The sequence below is a fragment of the Schistocerca nitens genome, chromosome 3 (genome assembly GCF_023898315.1).
Source record: "Schistocerca nitens isolate TAMUIC-IGC-003100 chromosome 3, iqSchNite1.1, whole genome shotgun sequence".
Taxonomy (NCBI): domain Eukaryota; kingdom Metazoa; phylum Arthropoda; class Insecta; order Orthoptera; family Acrididae; genus Schistocerca; species Schistocerca nitens.
Window position 1 is genome coordinate 924,844,161 of NC_064616.1, and position 26,134 is coordinate 924,870,294.

Here is a 26,134-nt window from a genome sequence, read left to right on the forward strand (position 1 = left end):
AAGAATTCATTGAAATTCGACTGTCTGACAGTCTTATAAACAGAGGCAGGGATTACACTATAAGAAAGATTTGGAATCCTGTTTCATCAGACATTAAAAAACAAAGGTCTTCGATTCAGCTGTCGGAATAGTTTTTGAGAGAGATTTATCGAGTTCGTCAGCTTCCGCCACTGGAGCGCTATATGTTCACTTGCGCTAGAGGACAGTTACGACGATTTCTTGGCCTTTGGGGCGTATAAAGGAGCAACCGCTCGCAGTCTGAATTCAGTTCTGGAGAGATGGTGCACCAGCTTCCTCACCTGTAAATGGCAGCCAGGTGGACTACGGAAAATTGTGTGAAGCTGACTTCAAGATCCGGCTGCAGACCCGAAAAGAATATTATCGGCTATTATTCCGGAAAAGCCTTTGTAGTCAACGAATCAAGACTTCTTTGAACTGGTGAGTATTTGCATCATCTGAGTAGGGAAGTCGCTGAAAGGAATCAATTATTAATTTATTCCGGTTGTAAAGTATAACCTCTACCGGTATTAATTCACAGGAACTGCGTACTTTTTTCGCCACAAGACAGACAACTTCTAACAGCAACAAACACACCCACACCAACTGTATTTAATCTATCCTTTCTCGACAACGTCAGGTGGTTTGTAAAAATTTCGGCTTAACTTATCTCCGGCTTTAGCCAGCTTTGAGTATCTTTAACGAGTTCTCTCCACGCTATTCCATCCTGTGTAAGTGTCTCGATTTCTTTATAACTATTGCAACCTACATCATTTTGAACCTGCTTATTGCATCAAAGCCATGGCCTCCCTCCACAATTTTTACATCTCAAAATTCCCTCAATTGCAAAATTGGCGATCTCTTGACGCCTCAGAATTTTTCCGATCAACAGATCGCTGCAAAGAATGACTTTCCCCTCTGAAAGTTTCCTCTTTGAAAGTCCCTGGCAGATCCTGCCGAACCGGGACTTCTGCCTTCCGCACATAAGTGCTGTATTCACGGAGTTATCGAACCACGACTGACGACAGACTTCATAGTTTGACTTCCGGCAGTGCCTCTTCTCCTACATACCAAATCTCACTGATGTTCTCACGCATATCTTGTAGGCCTAACACTCCTGGAAGAAGGGATATTATAAAGAACTGGCTTAGCCACAGCCTACGGGAAGATTTCCACAATGAATTATCATTCTGCAGCGGAGTACGTAATGATTTGGAACTTCTTGGCAGTTTAAAACTGTTTGCTGTACAGCACTCGAACCTGGGGCCTTTGCCTTTCGCGAGCAAGTGCTCTGCAAAGTAAGCTATCCAAGGACTGCGATCTACCGACCTCACTTCTGGAAAGGACGTAATTATGACCGTACGCAAATGTGAAATTAGAACAGTACTGCACAAATGCTGAATATGTCATTTAGTAGAACGTTATCATTTCGTGAATGAATAACTTTAGCATTACGCATTTCAGGATAACTCATCATCAGGTATCTGTGAAACACAGGGTACATAGCAATACAATAAAAGTAGTAGCAGTGACATGGCGCATCACAAAAATATCCGTAAGTTACAAGTAGAAGGCACGTACCAGATACATTGAGTTGTACAGATGAACTGAAGTTATTTTTTACTTATATAACTATCAGAGGCAGACAGGAAGTTCCACAGTGATGACACCACCACGGAACAAAATTCTACCGGTAGGCGGCGATAGTGTGCCCTTACTGGCGCTGCACAGCGTGCAGTGACAGACGAATACTTGTGTGTAAAATTTTTTAAAATACATAGTCATGTAAGCAGAAAGATCCAAACGACGCTATAAAGTACATACATAATTAATTGGTGCCTTACAAGCGCCAATATAGCATACAATAAGATCATGGGACGATTTTATAAAAATAAAATAAGAAAAATTTTGAAAGCTCTACGGGCATTTACAATGTCCTCGTTGCATAATGACAAAAGTTGTTACTAATGGTCCAGACAACAACATAAGAAAATAAATACAGACTTACTGTTGGTCAATGAGCGCCAGTGTAGCAAATCTAAACCTCGAATGATTTTTAAAATGTACAGGCATATACAAAATAATCATTTACATATGTCATTATATAAAAAGTGTGGCATTGAATTACTAAAACTGAAATTTAATTATTACACTCTTTCGGTGTCCTAATAGTGTACTGCACAGATACTAACAGTGTATAAAAATCACTAAAATAAAGTTGTGTGCCAGACAATCGGAGGGACATGGCATCTATGAATATGCAGAAGTAGTCAAATTTAAAACAAATTGGAACAAGAAGAAAGCAAACCCCAGGCTTCTGGTTCTTGCCTCTCTCCCCATCCAGAGAATTACGCTAAATCAACCCAAGTTTTTTCTTACTTCGAAAGTCAATTTGTGCCATTGCCGTTTTAAATGCGTGTGCAATAGGGCTGTGGCGTACTAAAAATTACGTAGCCAATATGTTGTTGAAAATATCAAAAAACCATTGGCGATTGAGGAGCATCTTTTCATTTAGTACTGTAATCGAATTATATGATTGATGCATATAGATATCTATCTATTCCAGAATATCCAGTTTACGCCCTTTAAGTTTATCATGGAGGATATTCATTCCTCTTTCAGTCGGAAGCATGGGATGCCCTACTTTTAGCAGATGGTGGCCAGAGGCCGTATTATTTTTTGATGTATGTTCCCTGAATGTGGTAGCAAAATCTCTACCGGTTTGTCTTTCATAAATACAATCACAAGATGCACATCTAATCCTTTACACTCCAGGCTTCTGGTTCTTGCCTATCTCCCCATCCAGGGAATTACGCAAAATCAACACAAGTTCCGGCTTCGAAAGTCAATTTGTACCAAAAAATGGTTCAAATGGCTCTGAGCACTATGGGACTTAACTTCTGAGATCACATCCGTCCATGCCCGAGGCAGGATTTGAACCTTCGGCCGTAGCGGTCGCGCGGTTCCAGACTGTAGCGCCTAGAATCGCTCTGCCACCTCGGCCGGCAAGTTTGTACCATTGTCGTTTTAAATGCGTGTGCAATTTTTTCGAATACGGGTCCGAAAAGTATTGCAGGCATATTTATCTTTTTCGCTTGCTAATACAGGACGAGACATTTTTTTCCTAAAAGCTTTCCTATATAACGCATACGTTTTTCAGAGTAATCGTTAGCCAAACCAACTTGCAATACTGGATCTATTTCTCTGTTCGCATTCTCACTACTAAGATCTGGCCTAGATTGTCTGTTAAACACTGACAAGAAATATGAACGTTTATGTGCGGACGGGTGACAAGGGTCATCACTAATTACGATATCAGAAGTTGTAGGTTTGTGAAAAATGTCTAAAATAAGCCTTGACCTTTCCCACGTAAATTCTAAATGAATACAGTGAAGTCTTTATCTAACTCTACCGTGAACTGGATTTTACTGTTTACTTGGTCCAGAGCATGCGCAAAAAAATTTGGTAGGATATTCGAATGTACATCTGTGCTCATATGTGCATGTAATAATGATGTGGAAGGAGTTTGTTGATGTTAAATCGTTTTTGTGTTGCTAATCCATAAATAATGTGGAAAGATTGGCTTCTGACGCCATCTCCTTGTGATTACAGGAGCTGGAAGATGTGTATAGCGACCTCTGCACCACGCTGGCGGACTCCGTGCTGCAAGGGGCAGAGATCATCAGCTCACGGGTGAGTACGCCGCCACTTGCTGTTTAATGTTTGTCAACCAACTTCGGATCTGAGGCTCATATCTGCAACTACATTATATGGCCAAAAGACTCCGAGCATCCAATGACAATCGCTACCAAGAGGCCGCCAATGTTCTCGTAACTAATATTGTATAGATCCTCATTTTTCTGCTGTTGTTGTTGTTGTTGTTGTTGTGGTCTTCTGTCCTGCGACGGGTTTGATGCAGCTCTCCATGCTACTCTATCCTGAACAAGCTCCTTCATCTCCCAGTACCTACTGCAACCTACATCCTTCTGAATCTGCTTAGTGTATTCATCTCTTGGTCTCCCTCTACGATTTTTACCCTCCACGCTGCCCTCCAATATTAAACTGGTGATCCCTTCATGTCTCAGAATATGCCCTACCAACTGATCCCTTCTTCTAGTCAAGTTGTGCCACAAACTCCTCTTCTCCCCAATTCGGTTAAATACCTCCTCATTAGTTATGTGATCTACCCATCTGATCTTCAGCATTCTTCTGTAGCACCACATTTCGAAAGCTTCTATTCTCTTCTTGTCCAAACTATTTATCGTACATGTTTCACTTCCATACATGGCTACACTCCACACAAATACTTTCAGAAACGACTTCCTGACACTTAAATCTATACTCGATGTTAACAAATTTGTCTTCTTCAGAAACGCTTTCCTTGTCATTGCACAGTCCACATTTTGTATCCTCTCTACTTCGACCATCATCAGTTATTTTGCTCCCCAGATAGCAAAAGTCCTTTACTACTTTAAGTGTCTCGTTTCCTAATCTAATTCCCTCAGCATCACCCGATTTAATTCGACTACATTTCTGCTGTTACAAAACTTAAATTTCGGGAAAGGTCTCTCTGTTCAGCTCTGCTAGAATTAAGACGGAATTTGTTTTCATTCGTTCTCTAATGTTATAAACATAATGGTGATGTTTTTATATAAACTGATTTAGAACACAAACGATGTTCCAGTAGATCCCTATATCACGCATAAATTTTTCAGAGTAATCGTTAGCCATTCCAACTTGACTGTGGGTAGAAATATTCACATGCTTATAAAAAATGATCCACGTCGCGTGAGACACGTGCTGCTAGCTAAAATGCATTAGCAAACAGTTGCGTCTAATCTGCCATCGACCAAAATTTATGGTCCTGTAAAATCAAGAAAACCGGCCCCACAGCATCACACTACCGCTAATTTCGAGGTAGCGCACTCTGATAAAGACTGCTCGCAGTTACATATATATTTAGAAAACTGCTGGATTTACTAATGACGTTTCGCCGAACATGTTCAGTGAAAAGCCAAAACATTATGATCAGTGCCCACCGCGACGTTGGATGCCGCCTGGTGGCGTTGTGGAAACGTGGCACGGTAACAGAAGTATGTAGGCGGGGCATACATGGACGGCGTATCACCCTAGCGAAGATATGGGCTGCAAACTGGCAAATCCATTGAGATAAGCGGCTTTAACAAAGGGCAAATTATTATTACGCAGAGCCTATGAACGAGTATCTCTAAAACGGGGTATTTGGTCGAATGTCACGTTCTACTGTAGTGAGCATCTACGGAAAGAGGTAGGACCGTGAAAATACGACTACGGGCTAAGCAGCTGAACGTCCACGACTCTTCACAGAACGTGGGGTTTGGAGGCTTGTCTGCCCTGTAAAGCACGATAGATAGTGATCTGTGGCATCTCTGCTTAAAGAGCACAGTGTTGGTGCACGCACAAGTGTTACGGGGCGCACTGTTCATCGTACATTGTTCAGAACCCCTACATCAGGGCTTAACAACTGGCCGGTTTTGAGCGCGAGTACTCGCGTCTGCTCGGGCACGTGCTCGCGAGCAGGTGCAAGGTCGCAGAGTAGGGAGGGAGGGGAGGGAGGGGAAATGCGCGCGCACGTTTGAATAGGTCCGCAACGTGCCTATTGAATTCGCGCCGACTGTGTAGTGTTTAAAGTACTATGATCAGCTCTAACAGTCACTTCGCTAGTTAAGAATCATGTCAAGTCGCCGTTGTGTAACCCCAACCATGCTTTCGCAGTTCAACCCCCATTGAGAGGAATTGTATCTGTTTACAGAAAAAGACGGTGTTGCAAAATGTTTAGTATGTCACAAAACGCTGAATTCTTTTAGGAAATTTAATTTGCAGCGACATAATTATGTCGTACCACGCGAAAGACTAGGGAAGTGGAAAATGTGATGGACCAGATCGTACACAGGAAGTTATTAAACTTAAAAGGAAGCTATCCGAAGAAGATCTGGACGACGAAGAAAAATCAACTGAGGCAGCTCTCAGAGTGAGTTACAAGTTACAAAATTGCTTTGCTTTTAGCAAAATCCCTGCGCCCCTTCACTGATGGCGATATAATAAAAGAATGTTTGGTAGTTGCAGCGGAACATTTGTGTCCATCTCAAGTTGAACAGTTTCGGATTGTGCCATTATCTAACATGACCATTATGCGTCGCACACAGGACATGGCAGACGACGTCCAGAGCCAGCTTGCAAAAATCTGTAAAGATTTTATGGCGTATTCTCTAGCTCCAGACGAAAGTGTTGATATCACTGGAACAGCGCTGCTTGCCATATTTATTAGAGGTGTTAATAGAGATCTTCAGGTGAGGGAGGAGCTCCTCGATGTAGTAGCCATGAAGAACACTACAACCGGAGGTGATATTTTAAGTAGTGTTGAAGAAAGTGTTGAAAATATAGGATTGTCGTGGAATTCTTTAGTTTCAGTGTATACAGACGGTGCACCAGCGATGACAGGGGAAAAAATCAGGTTTCGTTGCGCTGTTGAAGGAGAAAATGCAAAAACTGACCGTGCCAAATGAAACAAGGGGCTTTCACTGTGTGATCCACCAGGAAAACTTACGTGCAAAGAGTATCACTCTAAAAAACGTGATGAGTGTTGTTCGTACAACCAATTATATAAGGAAGCATGGGCTACAACACAGGCAATTTAAAAGCTTTCTTGAGGATGTAGAAAGCCAGTATGGTAGCCTGCCTTATTACAGCGATGTCCGCTGGCTTAGTCGTGGCGAATTATTAAATCGATTTTTGTGCCTATTAGATGAGATAAATATGTTCATGGAAATAAATAACATCTGTGTTCCTGAATTGAAAGAGCCTTCATGGAAATGTGATCTCGCGTTCTTAGCAGATTTAACTAGCCATCTGAATGCTTTGAACATTTCACTACAAGGTAAAGATCTGCTAATTACTCATTTCATAGATGGAATACGAGCTTTTAATGTGAAATTGACACTTTGGGTGAGTCAGCTGGAAACAGGAAATCTAGCTCATTTTCCTAAATTATCATCCATGCAAGATGTTCACGAAGACTGAACTTTATTCACATAGTTTAGTTGCCCTTAAGGAAGAATTTGATCAACGCTTTCAAGATCTGACAGCACTAAACAGTGATTTTGATCTGTTCTCCTCTCCATATTCAGCGAATATTGAAGAGATTCGTCCTGAGCTGCAACTAGAAATTTTTGACCTGCAGTGTGACAGAGAATACAGAGACAAATTTCAGAACAAGAAAAACATTTTGGAATTCTACAGACACTTCCCTCAGGATAGATTTCCTCGTTTGCACAAACTGGCGGCTACAATAATATCAGTGTTCGGTTCCACGTATGTTTGTGAACAACTGTTCTCTGCAATGAAATGTAACAAGACGCGCCTGAGAAACGCTTTGTCTGATCGAAATTTAAACTGCACGCTGCGCCTACAATGCACAAGAACAATTACTCCGAACATAGACGCAATTGTAAAGGGCAAAAAGTACAAGATAACCGAGAATGCCACACTTCAGTGACACCTTTTATTGTGTAACAGTTCACAAATTAATACGAATGTGGAGGCATACACTAATAAAATTATGTGGCACGTTTACATTCTCCTTTATTTGTTTCATTTGTCGCAGTAATAATTCGTGAGTGATTTCCCTGCAGGTGGCCGCGGATTTACATTGACTGGCGGCAGCTGTTGTGAGCCCCACGTGACTCTCCCCACTCTCCGCTCTGGTCCGGTAGTGGGGGTAGCGTACTCGCGCTGCTCCGTGCTCGCGCCTTGCTGCTCACAGCTTGCTCCGCGAGCACGTATGTTGTGAAGCCCTGCCCTACATGTTCACGTGCTGAGAAGGCTCTGCGAGGTAAACGGCGGCTAGAAACGTGCAGCGCGCCTTGGGCGCAGGCTGGTGGGAGCAGTATTATGCTTCTCCTTCACTTGCATGGGGCCTGTGGTAGTAACCGAAGACACTCTGACAGCTGCGAACCATCTTCATCACTTCATGCTTGATGTTTTTGCTGACGGCCATGTCGTCTTTCAGCAGTCTAATTGTCCGAGTCTCGAAGCCAGAACCGTGCTACAGTGGTTTCAGGAGCATTATGGTGAACTCCCGTTGACGTCTCGACGACTAAATTCACCTGATGTAAATCCTATGGAACCCATCTGCGTGCCAGCACCAAGTACGCAAATCGGTGGCCCGTTAATTATGCGAATAACTTGACCTATGGTAGACATCTAATGCCATATACCTCACCAACTGTCGGATTCCTGGTACGCAGAATCAGGGCTATATTTCGTTCCCAAAACGGACCAACAAGCTACTGAGCAGGCTGTCACAATGTTTTGGCACATCAGTGTATTGCTCAAATTATCGCACCATTGTCAACTTATATAGAGTATCTTCATTATTACTTCTGCAATTATGTGCTCAAACTATCAGCACAGTATCACATTGTACAAGCATACATTGTTGTCATTCGCACTAAAAAGTTACACATCGTGACGAGCACACACTGTTGTTGTTTGTATATTTAAGGTGTTCCACACTAAGTTTGTAAGCACCCTTGCTAAAATTGTCAGGGACGAAACTGATTAAAACGTGTAAAACTTCAAAATGCCTAAGCTACCAGCTCAGTTAAAAACCTACTCCTTCTCGTTTCCGTTCACATTCACTCGTGCAAGTGTAAGTACTGTAACTAATAGTAACAAAAACTGAACACACCGTAACTGTCTTAAATTTTTCCACAAAAGGAATATACACTGCCTGACAAGAAAAGTGGAGGGCACACAAGACATGGTCAGATGTTTATGTAACTTCGTACATCTACACACCATCGACGTGTATGTAAATGATTAGAGTTACAATCAGTAAACTTCCGATTGCTTAAAGAATCTAACTCTCGTGTATAGAACAGCTGCAGACTCTGATCACTTTACAAATGAGTTAAATATTTAACGTTATGCATGTAAGCGAGAAAAGTTTAGGAAAGTTTTGAAATTACGCTTAAAGCTTGTCGGAAATAGCCAAGTCCTCTCATTATGAAATACTGGACGAATATAGTCTGGGTAGTTTGACCTCCATTTCAAGCAAAAGCTAGTTTTTCACGCATCAAAAGTTTGTGACGTCACATATCGTGAACTATAAGTCTTGCAATGTTGTAATTTTGCAGATGTATTCAGTACTATATGTGGATAGTGTCTGCAAAATATGTTACGAATAGAGCCAGAAGTCAAGAAGTAATAAATTAAATCGTCATGTCTGCTGCTGAAATGGTACTGCATGAACAGCGGAATGTAGTAAGCGATGTCTGTTTTCCTTTCATAGTTCTGTGGAGGTTGTCAGCAAGAAAGATGTTTATACAGGTTTGAAAATATGTGTAAAGTTTGAAATTATGTGTAAGGCTTGTTGGGAGTCGCAAAGTGCTCATTTTCAAATAGTGGAAGAATAAAATCCAGGTATTTGCGCGCCGACAGTTATGCTGCCTAAAGGAAAACACATGCATGCATATCTGAAGTATGTTTCATAGTACTACCAGGTGTAGAAGTAGGAAACCGGAATTTCCCTATAGACGGTGCTAGCCGTCAGTGTAGGGTCCGCGAGACCGCATCTGCAGCGCCATCTGCTTCCTGTAACGGCTGACGACGAATGTCAACACACAGTAACCCTAGTACCATACCTCGATATCTGTTTCAAACCCGTAAACATATTGAGTTTTGTGTCTACGAACTACGATTTGCAGACAGCATTGGTTTTCTGTTATCATTTGAATAAAACTGCTGCATAATTCCATCGAATGCTTATCGAAGCTTTCGGCGAACATGCTCTTGAAAAACACAGTATTTCGAGTGATTCAAAAAACTCAGAAGTGTTGATTTTGAAGTGAGAAACGACGAGCGCGGGAAACACGCGAAAAAGTTCGAAGAATACGAATTGCAGGCGATATTGGATGAAGATGATACCCAGACTCAATAGGAATTCGCGTAACAATTGAGTGTGACGCAGAAAACCGTTTCTCTTCGGTTGAAAACTATGAGAAAGGTGCAAAAAGTGGGAAAATGGGTTCCGCATGAACTTAGTGAAAGACAGCAAGCAATTCGAAAGAGAACTTGTGAAATGCTGCTCGGCAGATACAAAAGAAAGTCGTTTCTCCATCGAATAGTGACATGTGATGAAAAATGGATATATTTTGAGAATCCTAAGCGTCGTAAATCATGGGTGAATCCAGACAAACCATCGACATCCACTGCAAGAGCGAATCGCTTTGGAAAGAAAACAATGCTCTACTTTTGGTGGGATCGCTAGGGTGTCATCTATTGTGAGCTGCTGAAACCTGGTGAAACCGTTAACACTGATCGCTACCAACAGCAAATGATCGAGAATTACGGGGAAAATGACCGGAATATAGAAAAATGCCACAGAAAGTCATATTGCTCCATGATAACACCCGCCCGCATCTCGTGGTCGTGCGGTAGCGTTCTCGCTTCCCACGCCCGGGTTCCCGGGTTCGATTCCCGGCGGGGTCAGGGATTTTCTCTGCCTCGTGATGGCTGGGTGTTGTGTGCTGTCCTTAGGTTAGTTAGGTTTAAGTAGTTCTAAGTTCTAGGGGACTTATGACCACAGCAGTTGAGTCCCATAGTGCTCAGAGCCATGATAACACCCCATCACACACAGCAAAAAGTGTTAGGGAAACGATCGAGGCGTTCAGTTGGGAAATACTAGGGCATGCAGTTTATTCTCCAGCCTTGGCTCCGTCCGATTCTCATCTGTTAGCATCCACTGGGACACGCTGTCGCTGAACAACGCTTCAATTCTTATGAAAATGTACGAAAATGGCTCGCTACAAAAAAAAAAAAAAAAAAAAATGGCTCTGAGCACTATGCGACTTAACTTCTGAGGTCATTAGTCGCCTAGAACTTAGAACTAATTAAACCTAACTAACCTAAGGACATCACACACATCCATGCCCGAGGCAGGAATCGAACCTGCGACCGTAGCGGTCACGCGGTTCCAGACTGAAGCGCCTTTAACCGCACCGGCCGGCGGCTCGCTACAGCTTCGCTTCGAAAGAAGAACTGATTTTTGGCGTGGCATGCATAGCCTGCCGGAGAGGTAGGAGAAATGTATAAATAGCAGTGGAGATTATTCTGAAGAAAATATTGTTTATCAATTTGAAACAACAGACGTGTAATTATTGCAACCAAATTCCGGTTTCGTACTTCTACACCAGGTATACAGCCATTGTAAATACAGACACCGTAAATTATGTTTCATTTCTAGACAGGCCGCGAATCGCAATAAAAGCCTTTCTCCATGCGGGAATCACAGCAAATGTGCGAGTACATGAGGTGGACAAGACGACATATGGAGGTTTGAATCGGTCCAGGAGGCGTGCACGGATAGCTGAAGTGGGAAATTCGGGCTCGAGTTCTGGTCCAGCACAAATTTTCGTGTGTCACCAATAATCTACATCACTGCGAATACATCTGCATCACTGTAGATCTTCTACAGTGTCTTCTTCTTCAGACATAATTTGAATAATTTTACATGACATATACTACTTAACGATACGCTCACCAGACAAAAATTTAGTCACCTTTAGAGGATCATTTAGTACTGTGTCATTCCGTCCCTGGTCTTGATAACCTTTTAAACCACTCGATAAGGGTTTGATCGCGCATTTCCACCAAATTTGTGAGATACTGAAGTGGGCGTTTTACCTGCTGTTCCAACTTGTCCCACAGATTTTCTATGGGGGTCAAGTCGGTGATTTTGCAGGCCAGTCGAGATGTAATAGGGTGTGTGACTGTCCAGAAAACCGGATGCGTATTACTCCAGCTCAGTGAACATTGCTGTTATCGTCTTTATGTGCCTGCGTGAGCAGTGGCCTCTTGCAAGGTGACCGACTCCAGACCTTCATTGCATGCAGGTCCCGTCACAATGAGTTCTCGCTAACAGGTTGGGATGGACCTTAATTCTAAGCCTGCAGCAATTCCTGTCGGGTCTGAAAGCGATTTTGATTCACAAGCTGTGAAACGCCTCCGCTCCCTCTCAGGGAGTGCGGTGCGGCACGTTGCTTTTTTACCGCCCTGCCAGTGTCCAGCAATGTTCATTTGTCTAGCTAAAATCTGTAGTAGAAAATACTAGACCACTACTGTCTACTGCTGGTCGCAACATACATGGAATTGTCCGGTAAACGGGATGTGGCTAGCTACTGAAATAAAAGTTTTAACTTGGCAATGTAAATTTTCAGGTGTATTTTTACGATAAAGATCACAGTTAATACTGCCAAGTCAATACTAAGTGGCAACACAATGTAAAGTTCACACGCACACCACAATCAAATGGTTCAAATGGCTCTGAGCACTATGGGACTCAACATCTTAGGTCATAAGTCCCCTAGAACTTAGAACTACTTAAACCTAACTAACCTAAGGACATCACACACACCCATGCCCGAGGCAGGATTCGAACCTGCGACCGTAGCAGTCCCGCGGTTCCGGACTGCAGCCCGCATCTCGTGGTCGTGCGGTAGCGTTCTCGCTTCCCACGCCCGGGTTCCCGGGTTCGATTCCCGGCGGGGTCAGGGATTTTCTCTGCCTCGTGATGGCTGGGTGTTGTGTGCCGTCCTTAGGTTAGTTAGGTTTAAGTAGTTCTAAGTTCTAGGGGACTTATGACCACAGCAGTTGAGTCCCATAGTGCTCAGAGCCATTTGAACCATTTGAACCGGACTGCAGCGCCAGAACCGCTAGACCACCGCGGCCGGCACACCACAATCACACACGTAGCCAGTTTATGGTATTTACACCCGTTACCGAAGTTAATAGAGTTCACCGGATCGTTTAGTTATGAAAATGCTCGCTCAAATGTTGTGCACTCTGCTCTACACGTAATACCTGTTCCAGTCTTAGATCGCACAACACGCCACGCGTTTTTAACTGACAGTCAAAAGCAATAATTTTGATATTCCGTCCGAAATTCCACACGACTTTCACTACACCGTTCACTTAAAGACACTTTGTACTACTTCGCGAACTCGTAATTAGCATTTTTCCGCGATTTTACAGTACTTTCGTCGGAGCTGCTTTCAATGAGATGTTACTAGTTCGAACTCTCAGCCCCCGACCCCCCTAGATCACACCAAAGGCTTTGTTCCCAGCATAGGCTAACGCGAGCCTGCGTTTTTCTAATTGGCTGATATCACAAACAGCAAATCAGGTTCCAGTATTATCCCGCGCTAATCCGCGCTTTACTTCAATGACCAATCATAGTAAAACATTTCTTTCTATGGCAATTGCTAAATAAATAAATTTAGAAAAGTATCAAATATAAAAATACTCCTTCTGAAATTACCGATTAATTTGTGTTCTACTCACGATTTATTAGTACTATAAACTGACTGCACATTTAATTATAGTAAATCCCCTGTATAGCTTAACTGGTACTTTGTGAATAAACAAAACAATTTTCATTTACTTCTGTTCTTCTTCACTCATACAACACTCACACTGCTAATTACTACACATATAAAACAATTACAATTATGCAAATACATTAAATATTAATCAAACATAACTTTACAACATTGTTTTGACTACGACTGCTAGCACTGTCCGTCAACTGCTGACCTCTGCCGCCTACTACGTGCAGCTCTGTACCTCAGGTCCATGTCAGCTGGTGACATCTGTCGATGACTCATGCCTATGACGATATCGTCCTAACAAGTGACAGGAGCGATGCGAAGGTGCTACGCCTCATGAGGATCTTCTAAATGGTTCAAATGGGTCTAAGCACTATGGGACTTAACAGCTGAGGTCATCAGTCCCCTAGACTTGAAACATTCCCTTAGAAAAAACTTTATGAATGACAGTGCTGGAAAACCTCTACGTTATTTGATTTTCAAATAGCTGAGCAAAACTGAACGTACTCAGACATTTCTCTCTTTACTTATTCTGATCAACACTAAACTGACACATAATATTTTTAGCGCAACGCAATCTGACTAAATCCCTAAAAAAGAATGGCGCTAACTAACAATAACCTATACCTTTCATGAATCAGTTACCTCACAAAAATCTTCGTTATTCGAACTATTGCAACACAGCGAGCGCCAACACTGCCAGCTAAATAAAAGATTCTAACTACTGAAGGCACTAACTACTGATAGGCATAGTTAGCAAATGTAAGATTTTGATAGAGAACAAACAATGTATTTACATTAAAAATGTTCAAAAGTCATCATATATATATATATATATATATATATATATATATATATATATATATATATATATATCAGTTCGGGATATCCGCCGGCCGCGATTCTAGGCGCTACAGCCTGGAACCGTGCGCCGCTACGGTCGCGGGTTCGAATCCTGCCTCGGGCATGGCTGTATGTGATGTCCTTAGGTTAGTTAGGTTTAAGTAGTTCTACGTTCTAGGGGACTGATGACCTCAGAAGTTAAGTCCGATAGTGCTCAGAGCCATTTGAACCATGATATCCAGTATTACAAATTTACTCTTTCTGATGGGTACACGTCCAGATCGTCCGCTCTCAAAATGTTGCCATCTCTCTCCTCACATCCACCACTGCCGACGGCTCACCTACAACTGCGCAACGCTACGCGCTGTTCACATCCAACTGCCCAACACTACAATAGCAACTATTCCAACAATGCAAACCAGCCACAGACTGCACACAGCATAGTCAGTGATTTTCATACAGAGCGCTACGTTGCGTTACCAACATAAAAACCTAAACAGCCAACTTACAACCTAACTAACCGAAGGACGCCACACACATCCATGCCCGAGGCAGGATTCGAACCTGCGACTGTAGCAGCAGCGCGGTTCCGGACTGAAGCGCCTAGAACCGCTCGACCACACCGGCCGGCCAAGTGGACTCGACTCTCTAAGAAAGCAGAGCCAGTACACGAGTTCGCAAGTATAACCGCGGACTCGCTTCATTCCTGTTACATATACAACCGTTTAGAAAGAAAGTTCTGCAATTAAACAACAAATTTCGGTTTTATAGCCATTCGCAAGTGTAAGTTGAAATGTCACTAAATTTCCGGCGTGCCTAAACGACACAAGCAAATTACGAGGTGCGGCTAGAAAAAAACCGGACTGATGCTGGAAAAAACATTTATTTACAATTATTTACAATTTCATGTTATCTCCTTCAATGTACTCTCCTCCTCGGTCTCTACACCGCTCCATACGAATTTTCCACTGTTCATAGCAATGCTGCAGATCATTTTCGGTAAGTCCATACATTACTTCCGTCGCTTTTTCTTTTACTGCTTCAACAGTCTCAAATCTAGTTCCTTTCAAAGCTGACTTGACTTTAGGGAAAAGAAAAAAGTCACAGGGGGCCAAATCAGGTGAGTAGGGTGGATGATCTAAGATGGGAATGTTGTGTTTTGCCAAAAACGTCTTCACTGACAACGCACTGTGAGCTGGGGCATTGTCTTGGTGAAGGATCCATGACTTTTTTCTCCACAAATCGTTCCGTTTTCTCCGTACTCGCTCACGTAGGGTAGCCAGGACGTTAATGTAGTAATGCTGATTCACTGTTTGTCCCTCTGGTACCCAATCAATGTGCTCAATCCCTTTGGTGTAAAAAAAAACAATCATCATTGCCTTGAATTTCGATTTTGACATTCGTGCTTTTTTTTGTCGTGGAGAACCAGGAGTTTTCCAATGCATCGATTGGCGTTTAGTTTCGGGATCGTAAGTAAAAAACCACGATTCATCGCAAGTAATAACATTTTGTAAGAAGGTGGGATCACTTTCAATGTTTTCCAGGATGTCAGAACAAATCATTCTTCGGCGTTCCTTCTGTTCAATTGTGAGACACTTTGGAACCATTTTTGAACACACTTTGTTCATGTTGAAACTTTCATGAAGAATCTGCCTAACACTTTCCTTGTCAACTCCTGTTAACTCAGACACTGCTCTGATTCTTAAACGGCGATCTTGTCGAACAAGTTTACCGATTTTTTCAATGTTTGCATCAGTTTTTGCTGACAATGGTCTGCCAGTGCGAGTGTCATCACTGGTGTCTTCGCGGCCATCTTTAAATCGTTTAAACCACTCAAACACTTGTGTTCGCGATAAACAATCATCGCCGTACACTTGTTGTAACATTACAAACGTTTCACTTGCAGATTTTCCTAGTTTGAAACAAAATTTGATGTTAACACGCTGTTCTTTCTGTACACTCAACATTTTCCGACGCACAGACAAAACGTCAACTACTTAAAACAGACGCCACGGGCAGACTGAGTGCAGGAGGCAGATGAAACTCGAGCAGTAGGCGGAGCGAGAGTCACGTGACAGGCCACGCGACTTTCAGCCTTATTGCATTCGTTTTATTGTTTCACCAGTACTAGTCCGGTTTTTTTCTAGCCACACCTCGTATATATAAATATAACGACTGATCGGTTATCAGTGAATACTGTTTTGTGTATAAGCTTTCTCGAAGATTGCTGTGCATTTATTTTAATATTTAATATATATTCAGAGAATTTCCAACAATTACGTTGACATATACACGCTGACGAGGCGATACCGAGTGTGTAACGACAGCACCAGAAAACTTCACATGCGGATGAAGTGCAATTATTAAGTAAATTACAAAAATGAATGATAAGCTAAATAACTCATTGTTAGCCTACAAAAACAAGTTGCCATGACCAAATGAGTACAGAAGCAGAGCACTTTGTCACAAGGATATAACAGTGAGTGATAAAAGTAACTTTCGCATCATACGGGGTGTATCAAAAAGGATTGCGCAAACTTACACAGCTGAAAGTACACGATAGTGGAAGCACAAATATCAAGTAAACATGGGCTCTAAAACACGTACCTTTAGAGCTATGAGATATTCTTGATTTTCAATATCGTGAAAGCTCTTTGGTATCCATATTTTGGGAAGTGGCAGTATGGACCAAAACAAGAAAAAAATCTTCAGTAAACATGTGCTCTAAAATGCATACCTTAAAAGTTATGAGCACTTGTTCAGTAGAAGAGGTGTGTTCCAAAGTACCGAAGATGAACAGGTACTCATAGCTGTTAAGGTATGCATTTTAGAGCACATGTTTACTGGATATTTTGTCTTGTTTTGGTGCATACTGCCACTTCCCAAAATATGGAAAGCAAAGAGCTTGCAGTAGAAGAGATTTGTTTCATAATATTAAAAATCAAGAATATCTCATAGCTCTTAAGGTATGCGTTTTAGAGTCCATGTTTACGTGACATTTGTGCTTCTGTTATCGAGCACTTTCAGCCATGTAAGTTTGCACCTACCTTTTTGATACACCCTGTATAATAATTTAAGTTCTTATCAGTTGTTCAACCCATCGACCGCTGGGCTCATAACATTGACGGTGCAACCTCTGAAACATCTCTGTTTATTGTAAAATGTGACAGATATCTGTGGACCTTGCGGTTTCTACTGTGGTTTCATACACCCGCGAATTCATGATACTCCATATGAAACAAATCCGTAGGAGTGAGATCCGACGAATGGGCTGGCCATGGAAAAAGGGCTTCTCTTTGTAACGTGTGCGACGGGCACACAGTACTCGTTAAAGCCTGTACTATGATAAGTGAGCGAGTTTCACCTTATGAGAAACGATTTTTGTATCGATATCGACCGCGTGTACCTGAATGGTTGCAAATCAGACTCACACCCACTCTGTAATAACAATATCCGTCAAGTAAGTTCAAAATGTAATTACACGTCAGTATGTACCAAAAGCAACACTGAAGATGCTACCAATTTAATAATAATACGGTCGCCAGCCTAATTAGGCATTAACTGAGTTTCTTCCCTGTACAAGTTGGTGTATATTCGTGCAAAACATCACGTAGTAACACTGCATAATATAGTAGAATTTTAGAACCAAAAAATCTATTGAACTGATAGTTTCACGTTCTGTACTGATATGGAAAAACCATGAATACATAACACTACACTACAATGTATACTACAAAACTTTATACTGTCTATTAATCTGATTAAAATCGGGCATAGGCTACCCTAGAAATATCACTTTCGTGCCACACACAAAATGTCAATTTTGATAAAGATAAAACACTGATAAATTTTGACTTTTATATTGACTTTAACTTTCACTGCTCAAACCAACGTGCAACACTTCAGAATTCAAATGAATAAAAAAGGGGGGGGGGACTCTGAAACTGTATAAAAAAAATAAAAAAAATTGATTACTGAAATTATTATGCGTTCAAGATTTCCAGTATATGAGTTACTACTCTTTCTTTTTCTTATTTACTATTCATTTAAATACCTTTATATCTGTCTCGAAATAATTAAACTTCATTACTGTATCAATATTAAAGTTATCTTTCAACTTCGTTAGACCTTCGTTATTCATTTACTGGTTCATTAACAAAACAGTTCTTTAAACACCATTCTAACATAACTAGGTCTGCAAGTAATTATTATTAACGCAAAATTTAATTTTTCATTTCAGGACACTCGGATTGCACAACATTTGGAAAGGACCCTGTCTAGGTTAGTTGTGAGGATAATTAATTGAGGGGAAAGATCTGGTAAAATTTAGGTTATTATTGAACAGTTCACTCTATGTTCCACACGAATACAGTACTAAAAGTTTCAACCTGCTTGTATCGATGCGGCGGTTGGCGAGCGGCGAGATGGCGAGGCATAGAGCACACATACAACCACAGCTATGGCTCCTGACGTATCGGCACTTTAATTCTTCTTAACGTCGCAATACTTTTCCATTTAGTGCCTATGGAATTTTGCCATGCTGTGTGGGATTTGGAACGGCATACCCGAGGCTCAGTGAAACTACGTCTTCCAGAAGAGCCTCCTCGCTCCAGAAGGTGTTGCTCAGACCAATGCCAAACTCCAACTATGAACTAACTACTGAGCCCGTTGTGCCGTGCAGTGCCCGTGCGCATTTTCCCGCGCTCGCCTGCCATCCACCTTTTACCGCTCCCTTACAGACAGGGTATTCACCCGAGGTTTTGCATTCTACATATCCTAACACATTGCCTACATATGAACCAGACGCACAGTTACAATTTTAAACATCTCACAACAGTCTCTACATTTGTTACATTTCAATTCTATTACAATATTGGTTGACATTTGACATAAACATTAACCTTCACATTGAAACTTGTTTACAGTTTTCTTAACACAATGGCTTGACACAAAAAAACAAATGAAATCAGAACATCAATTACTCAAGTTAAACGAAAAATCAGATGGAAAAAAAACATTTATATGTATAATAGTACAACGTCGTTGTTACACATGCCCCTGTTTACAGTAAATTTCACTAAGTGCAAATTTGATGGGAACACTAAACTTTATATTTATACAGGGGTTCTGAATCTTTGTGTGAATGTGCCATCATAAAATTTTATATCACAAAACTTTCTTTCACTCACATTATATAAGTCTATACTTTTTAACATATCGAGAAAATTTACCTATCATTTGCTTAAGTGCCTTTGGCACAGTCCAACCTCCTATCACAACATGATTTAAATAGCAAATTACTTATTATTAAATTTCTCAGAGAAATAAATACAAAATCTGAAACACAAACACTTAACTACAAAGCATATACAAATACCTATATACACTATAAAAGCTATTATTCAGATTTGGGCAGTCCATTTTACATCATTTTATCGCATCACCTGCACCACACTTACAATTCTCTTTTGACTACTTATCTGCCCTCTTTGGTGTTTGGCAGTCCCATCTTTTATTTGGCTTGCAGCATTTACCCTTTCTTTCCAGCCCTTTTCTCCATACACCTTTACATTTATAGTACATTTAGTAATCTGAAACTTACATAAGTACATTAGCACACTGACATTAGTATACATACATTTACAGATACTTGTTACATTTAGAATAAAATAGTTTCAGCATAAGATACAGGACATTTGCTGCTGATTGCTTTCTGATTGTACTTAGGTCAATAACTCCTAGGAACATACAGTTTCAGGTCCACAACGTTTCCTACACCTAAAGGTCTCTTGGATTTTGGGTGGATCAGGTAGTAAGCATTATCGTGTGGAATGTTCTGTATTATATACGGTCCATTATAAATATATTTAAATTTTGAAATTTCATGGTTCAGTTCAGTTCACTAGATTTTTCGTGGGTTTTTAAAAGAACATAATCACCTATTTTAAATTTTGAAACTTTCAGGTTTATATCATGTCTTTTAGACCTAGAATCAACTTTTTACTTTGCCCTTTTTCTGACTAATTCTTTCTTTTGACTCAACCCCAAGCTTGTACAAGGTGGAAACTCTAGTTTTTTCTCAATTAAACTTTTACTTCTGCTGCCTAACAAAATTTCTTCCGGTGGGAACCCAGTAGATTCATGATGTAAGATGTTCATCACATTCTCAAAGTCCGATATAAATCTGCCCCAGGCTCTAAATCATGCCCCTTCCTGTTTTTTTCCACAACACACCTTGGTCGACTGTGACATTGTCCCAAGATACGTTCCTCACCTATGAACCATTTATATCTGGTGGCTTTTTCGGTTTCTGGAGTTCAAAGTCTTTACTTATTTGAACTCTTTGCAAAATAGACACTGAGTCGTCAGGTCTCTCCTTTTTCCTGTGTTCAGTCTCAACATCTGGGTTTTGTTTTGAAACTTCGTCATTAGTAGGTACAATATCGCAATTAGCTGTATTCCCATTATTTTCACTAGTACCGAAATACTCGTCATCTGAACCATCGTCAGAATCCGACCATTCTGGATCGCTTTCAGGTTCTAACATAAAAGCTTTTCTGAGACAGGCACTAAGTTCTTCCTCTGCATTTTCGTCAGGCTTTAACTCAATATTCTCTTTAGGCAAAACGACCTCATTATCAGCTTTACTCACTTCCACTGTTACTTCATATTTAGTGTAATCCTTGTGGACTTCCGTTACTCATATGTAATTACCTACCCCTTCCCCACGGTGCCTTTCGGTAACAGCTTGTACTGTTGGCGGATTGTTAACAGGAGTTACTTCCTCGTCAGTGCTTAGGATTTCATCCTCCAATTCCTTCCTATCTTTAACAATTATCCTATTGGCAGCACGCGTACTTTGCGCGGCGCTATTTACTCTCTCCTCTTCAAATTCAGGCCACGTCACCTTATCGATGTCCCTACTATTTCCTTTCTCACTAATTAACCTCCTTGCCTCATATCCCTTCTTAAAATCCTCCCACTCACATTGCTTGAGGTCCTTGTACAGTTCGTCGATCTGCACACGCCAATCAGTTACTTCTGCTAATTCACTGTCTCCATTTACTTCATTGCTAACACTGCTAACCGCACCTCTCTGTGTGTCCACTGTTCCGTCCACTATTTCCTTCGCCACTGAATTACCACTCGTAATGTATTCGCCAGCTCTTACGGCAATGTTTGTACCTAATTCTGCCGCCTTGCTAGCGGCTTCTCTCTGAATAGCTGTTCTGCTAGGCTGGGCCGTTGCCCTCTGATGCTCCACTCGCCTGTTAACATGTAACGCTCTGCGCGGCGAAGATGAGTCATCTGCGCACGCACCTGACACTTGTTTCTCAACAACACGCTGCGTCGTTCCACGCCTGTCTCTAAACTGTCTCATAACTTTACTGTCAGTCCGGTAATGTTTCTTAAATCGGGTCGGTATGTTTTGCCTGCTTCCGATTGGCCCGCAACGTTCGCGGAAATCAGTTTCCCGCGTCGTTATTATTTTGCGCGGTGTATCCCTACCGCGACCTGGATAACTCCTTCTTCCTCTTCCTCTGCCTCTACCTCTCTGTATCATGTTGACGCGAAAACCATCGCCGTCATTCCTCTCGTCATTATTACGATTATTCCTGTTACTAAAATTCTGATAATTGGCACGACTTTCGCGCCAGTGGTCTTCGTCTTCGACCCTTTCGAGAAACGCTTGGAAGCTGCGATGATTGCTTCCCACATATCTCTTCGAATCTTCTGGAAGCTTTTTATATAGCTCCCATACGATTTCAGAATCGGATCTTCTCCCTCTTAAATGTGTCAACTTTCGGTACCAATATTCGCAGAAATCTTTCAAAGAATTCCTGCCCCTGTTATCATGAAGTTTGGTCATAATAAACTCGCGCCACAAACGATCCTGTTTTTGTTCGGACCAGTATTCTTCCGTAAACTTTTGTTTAAACTCTTCGAACGTCATTAGTTCGGTATTCAAGTTAATTCCCCAGCGCTTAGCGTCACCTGCTAAGGCGCTAATTACTACGTTTATCTTCTCCTGACCAGACAAGTGTTCAGGAAACATCCTCTCGCAATTTTTGATGAAATCCAACGGATGCCATCCGTTATGTTTTTTGGCGGGATCGAAGCGTTCCTGACCTTCCAACAGCTTTGTAAGTGGCGTGCCATTGCAGACAACACCAGGCCTATTTTTGATTTTACTCTCGAGATTGAAAATTTTGCCTTGATTTTTCGATGTATTTTGTTCACACTTTTGCACACACCCGATAACTTTTTCGCCTAAATTTCTTTCAGTATGTGAAACTGCCTTTTTCAACTGTGAGATTCCATGTTGGCATTCGTTTACGATCTCAGTTTTAAGACGGAAAACTTTTTCGTCTACTTTTGTTTCAACTAGAGGCCCCACTTTCTCATGGATGTTGAGAATTTGAACATCAAACCTATTGTTAATGTTATCAATTTCCCCCTGCATAGTATTCATATTTTTATTAATTGTGTCAATTTCAGACTTCATAGTATTTACTGCAGAACTTAAGTTACCCACTTTTTGTTCTACCTGTTCTATTTTTTACTAATTTTAATTCCTTGCTCTTCGACCTGTGCTTTAAGCTGACCAACTTGTTTTTTAAGCTGCTCGTCAACGTGTGTTTTAAGCTGCTCACTCTGTCCTACAATTTGTTTGGTTAATTGTTCAAATAAATCGTTCATGCTTAAAATTTTCACACTGTTTTGTTCTACGGAATCGGTGTATTCCGATCCTATTTCAAAATTTTCTTTCGGTTCTTTCTTTATCTGTGGTGAATCAAACATGTCAGTGGATTCGTTCACATATCCACTATCATCTACAAAGTCATCCTCCACTTCCTGTTTTATTCCTTGCTGTGTTCTAGGCAATCTCGACATTTCAATCTGTTCGTTAACATGTTCGTGGTATTGTATGTACGCCAACTGTCTACCACTAACACCATCTGTTATCTGGCCGCGTAAACTCCTGTCATTGCCAGCCGCATCTTTCATTACGCTCGGCACATCTACTGTGGCTACGTTCATGTCCATACTGAACGCAAATTACACCCCACTACCGTACTTGACGTTCACTGCTATTTACTTCACTGAATATTATTGCAATTCGTGCCACTGAACATCCACTGTTCGGTGTTCACGTTAATTTGTGACCGACAAAATCTGGATGTCCTGTCACCGGGAAGCCACTTGTAACGTGTGCGAGGGGCACACAGTACTCGTTAAAGCCTGTACTGTGGTAAGTGACCGGGATTCACCTTATGAGAAAGGATTTTAGTATCAATATCGACCGCGTGTACCTGAATGGTGGCAAATCAGACTCACACCCACTCTGTAATAACAATGATCCGTCAAGTAAGTTCAAATTGCAACTACACGTCAGGATGGACCAAAAGCAACACTGAAGATGCTACCAATTTAATAATAATACTGTCGCCAGCCTAATTAGGCATTAACTGAGTTTCTTCCCTGTACAAGTTGGTGTATATTCGTGCAAAACATCACGTAGTAACACTGCATAATATAGTAGAATTTTAGAACCAAAAAATCTATTGAACTGATAGTTTCACGTTCTGTACTGATATGGAAAAACCATGAATACATTACACTACACTACAATGTATACTACAAAACTTTATACTGTCTATTAATCTGATTAAAATCGGGCATAGGTTACCCTAGAAATATCACTTTCGTGCCACACACAAAATGTCAATTTTGATAAAGATAAAACACTGATAAATTTTGAGTTTTATATTGACTTTAACTTTCACTGCTCAAACCAACGTGCAACACTTCAGAATTCAAATGAATAAAAAGGGGGGGGGGGACTCTGAAACTGTATAAAAAAAATAAAAAAAATTGATTACTGAAATTATTATGCGTTCAAGATTTCCAGTATATGAGTTACTACTCTTTCTTTTTCTTATTTACTATTCATTTAAATACCTTTATATCTGTCTCGAAATAATTAAACTTCATTACTGTATCAATATTAAAGTTATCTTTCAACTTCGTTAGACCTTCGTTATTCATTTACTGGTTCATTAACAAAACAGTTCTTTAAACACCATTCTAACATAACTAGGTCTGCAAGTAATTATTATTAACGCAAAATTTAATTTTTCATTTCAGGACACTCGGATTGCATAACATTTGGAAAGGACCCTGTCTAGGTTAGTTGTGAGGATAATTAATTGAGGGGAAAGATCTGGTAAAATTTAGGTTATTATTGAACAGTTCACTCTATGTTCCACACGAATACAGTACTAAAAGTTTCAACCTGCTTGTATCGATGCGGCGGTTGGCGAGCGGCGAGATGGCGAGGCATAGAGCACACATACAACCACAGCTATGGCTCCTGACGTATCGGCACTTTAATTCTTCTTAACGTCGCAATACTTTTCCATTTAGTGCCTATGGAATTTTGCCATGCTGTGTGGGATTTGGAACGGCATACCCGAGGCTCAGTGAAACTACATCTTCCAGGAGTGCCTCCTCGCTCCAGAAGGTGTTGCTCAGACCAATGCCAAACTCCAACTATGAACTAACTGCTGAGCCCGTTGTGCCGTGCAGTGCCCGTGCGCATTTTCCCGCGCTCGCCTGCCATCCACCTTTTACTGCTCCCTTACAGACAGGGTATTCACCCGAGGTTTTGCATTCTGCATATCCTAACACATTGTCTACGTACAGACCAGAAGCACAGTTACAATTTTAAACATCTTACAAGTCTCTACATTTGTTACATTTCAGTTCTATTACAATATTCCTTGACATTTGACATAAACATTAACCTTCAAATTGAAACTTGTTTACAATTTTCTTAACACAATGGCATGAAACAAAAAACAAATGAAATCAGAACATCAATTACACAAGTTTAACGCAAAATCACATGGGAAAAAAAATTATTCATTTGTACAATAGTACAACGTCGTTGTTGTTACATCTTCCCTTCCAAAGATAAGCTATAAGGGTATTAGTTGCTCAGGTGCTCACTGATATTAATATGGTAATGCCACAATGCACCAACGTACTGACATCACACCCATCTTTTGGGAAACCTCACTATTATCCAGCATTCAACCAGCAACTCGTTCGGGAAATCCGATCACCTTAACCCTTTAGCATACCCGCTGCCCTTCGTTGGCGCTATATACTAGCAGATTCAATGGCTCTAAATGCTGTTTGCAAATATCCAGCAGCTCGACCCAGCCACTCATCATGATTTCTACAGGTCTGTCTGTTCTGCTTCGCACGACTTACCAAACTCGCAGGTGCTCTTCAGCGTCTGACATCTAATTAGTGCAGCCACGATCAGGACTAGAATCCCTCACATGCCTTTTAGAAAGGGCTTTCTGCTGCTCATGAGCAACGGCTAACATAGTTTAATGTGCCTTTGGGGCTGTTCTTTTATGTTCCTTAAATACACAACCATAATAATCCATGAGGAAAAAACTGACAAAAATCCCGCGCCGAGTTTTTAATTCAGTGTCGCGTCTCCCATTTACAGTCCAGGTAGCTTAAAAGTTCATCAAGAATCGCTTCACTGAACCCTGTTTTCTCCGACCGGAACCTGAAGTTCTGCACACTTCTCCGATCTATTAATAGTGAACTGTTCCTGCCACGCAATTGTCGGGACCATTTTTAACGTAATTTTCAGTATTTTAGTAATTATGTTCACAAGCAGGTGTTAAAATTTTCGAAAAATCTCTTCATTGCATGAGATTTTCGTTGCTGTTAGCCGCAATACCAAGTACTTGTACAATTTACAAACAATTTAGCACGGTTGTGAAATGGCCGACTAGGAGGTATTTTAATCAGATACATCCTTTGCAAGTAGTTTGTAACCGTAG

The 26,134-nt window shown here is 41.1% G+C and overlaps 1 protein-coding gene across 1 annotated transcript in view; it reads left to right on the forward strand.

Moving 5' to 3' along the window:
- LOC126249492 (uncharacterized) overlaps positions 1-26,134 on the forward strand; it is a 1,087,724-nt gene that overhangs the window by 407,506 nt on the left and 654,084 nt on the right. Inside the window, exon 5 of the mRNA XM_049951143.1 lies at positions 3,610-3,690. Coding sequence (XP_049807100.1) covers positions 3,610-3,690 — 81 coding nt within the window. The remainder of the gene's footprint in view (positions 1-3,609; positions 3,691-26,134) is intronic.